Consider the following 1,305-nt stretch of genomic DNA (forward strand, 5'->3'; position numbering starts at 1 on the left):
GATACCAGATATTGGTATCGGATATCGGTTGCTACAGTGCTGATATCCGATACCGATATCCGTCTCGATGTCGGCATCCGTCTCCGTCTCAACGGGGCAGATGACGATATCGGATATCAGATGCGGATATCAAAAACCGACATCCGCATCAAATTATAATAAAAATAATTTTATTTACTAGATATCTTGCTTCTCACAAAGATGACGTGGACACGGCGTACGAAGAGAGCTTTCTATTTGGTCATAGATCTCATTTCTTATGTACAGTCGCAGGTTTTTAATTTCTTCTATATGGGACATAGGGTTCGGGTTTTGTGTTAAACTCGAACGGCGAGGTCATGGGGCTCCTCATTGCCGACGGCGAGGTCTTGAAGGCCACCCACTCAGCACCATTGTTACCCGCCCTGTGAATCGATGCAAAGTATTGTGGGATGACGAAAACGTCACCGGACTTCACGTTCTTGTCGAAGATGGTCTTTCCCTCGTCGGACACGATCTGCGTTCTTCCTCTGCCACGTGTCACGTAGACAACGGTGTGTGCATTGACCGACCAGTGCGGCCCGAACGAGACGCCCTGCAAGGCAAAACGCCGTTTGAGAGAGTTGAGAGATGGTGGTTTGAGAATAGAAAAATTACCAATTTCAGATTGCCCTTTTCGATGCTCATGCTGATGTACTGGAGAATGGGGAGTTTGAACATGTTGACAAAGTTGAGATGCCCAGTCTGCTTGGAGAAGACGTCCGCCTCCATGGGATTATCCAGAAAATGATGGATCTTCATGTTGCAGTAAATCTCCTCCATGCCATTATCGCTGCTTTCTCTTCGTCGCCATTCCTTCCTCTCCGTGGGTATTATCATCCTTATGCTTTCCCTCAAAACCTTGACGATGAACCCTCTGTCGTCCTCCCTCTGCATCTTCTTCGCAAGGTCAGCGGGGATGCCAAAAGCATCGGCCATCATGTTTGCATCCAAAGCTTGAAGAATGCTCCGCATGCGCGATATCTGTTTTCCCCTTTCACACTTCTCTGACCCAGAGGTTTTGGGTTGTCCTCTGGCGAGGAAGAACGCCTGCAGAGATGCAAGATAAAACAAAATTTCCATGATAAATCTGTTAGAAGTTGAGCGCTATGATTTGGAAAGCGCTCAAACAGCAACATGGTGTTATGGAGTAGGTTTTTGATCCTAACAAATATTCTAACTAGATGTGAAGAAGAGAAATAACAAGCCCTTGTAATCAGCTATGGTTTTTTAAGCACGGTGGTAAGATATGGACTCTACCCTTGCAGTATGGTCAAGCTGATTTGT

At 46.1% G+C, this 1,305-nt stretch overlaps 1 protein-coding gene across 1 annotated transcript; it reads right to left on the minus strand.

The window, feature by feature from the left end:
• Positions 1–226: 226 nt before the first annotated feature.
• LOC144700446 (11S globulin seed storage protein 2-like) lies at positions 227–1,084 on the minus strand. Its single transcript, XM_078571852.1, has 2 exons — positions 637–1,084; positions 227–574 (listed from the first exon to the last, which is right to left on the minus strand). Exons 1-2 carry the CDS (start codon positions 991–993, stop codon positions 278–280), a joined length of 654 nt encoding a protein of 217 aa, XP_078427978.1. The 5' UTR covers positions 994–1,084; the 3' UTR covers positions 227–277.
• Between the last annotated feature and the right edge of the window lie 221 nt (positions 1,085–1,305).

The sequence above is a fragment of the Wolffia australiana genome, chromosome 3, assembly GCF_029677425.1.
Source record: "Wolffia australiana isolate 7733 chromosome 3, ASM2967742v1".
NCBI classification, from domain to species: domain Eukaryota; kingdom Viridiplantae; phylum Streptophyta; class Magnoliopsida; order Alismatales; family Araceae; genus Wolffia; species Wolffia australiana.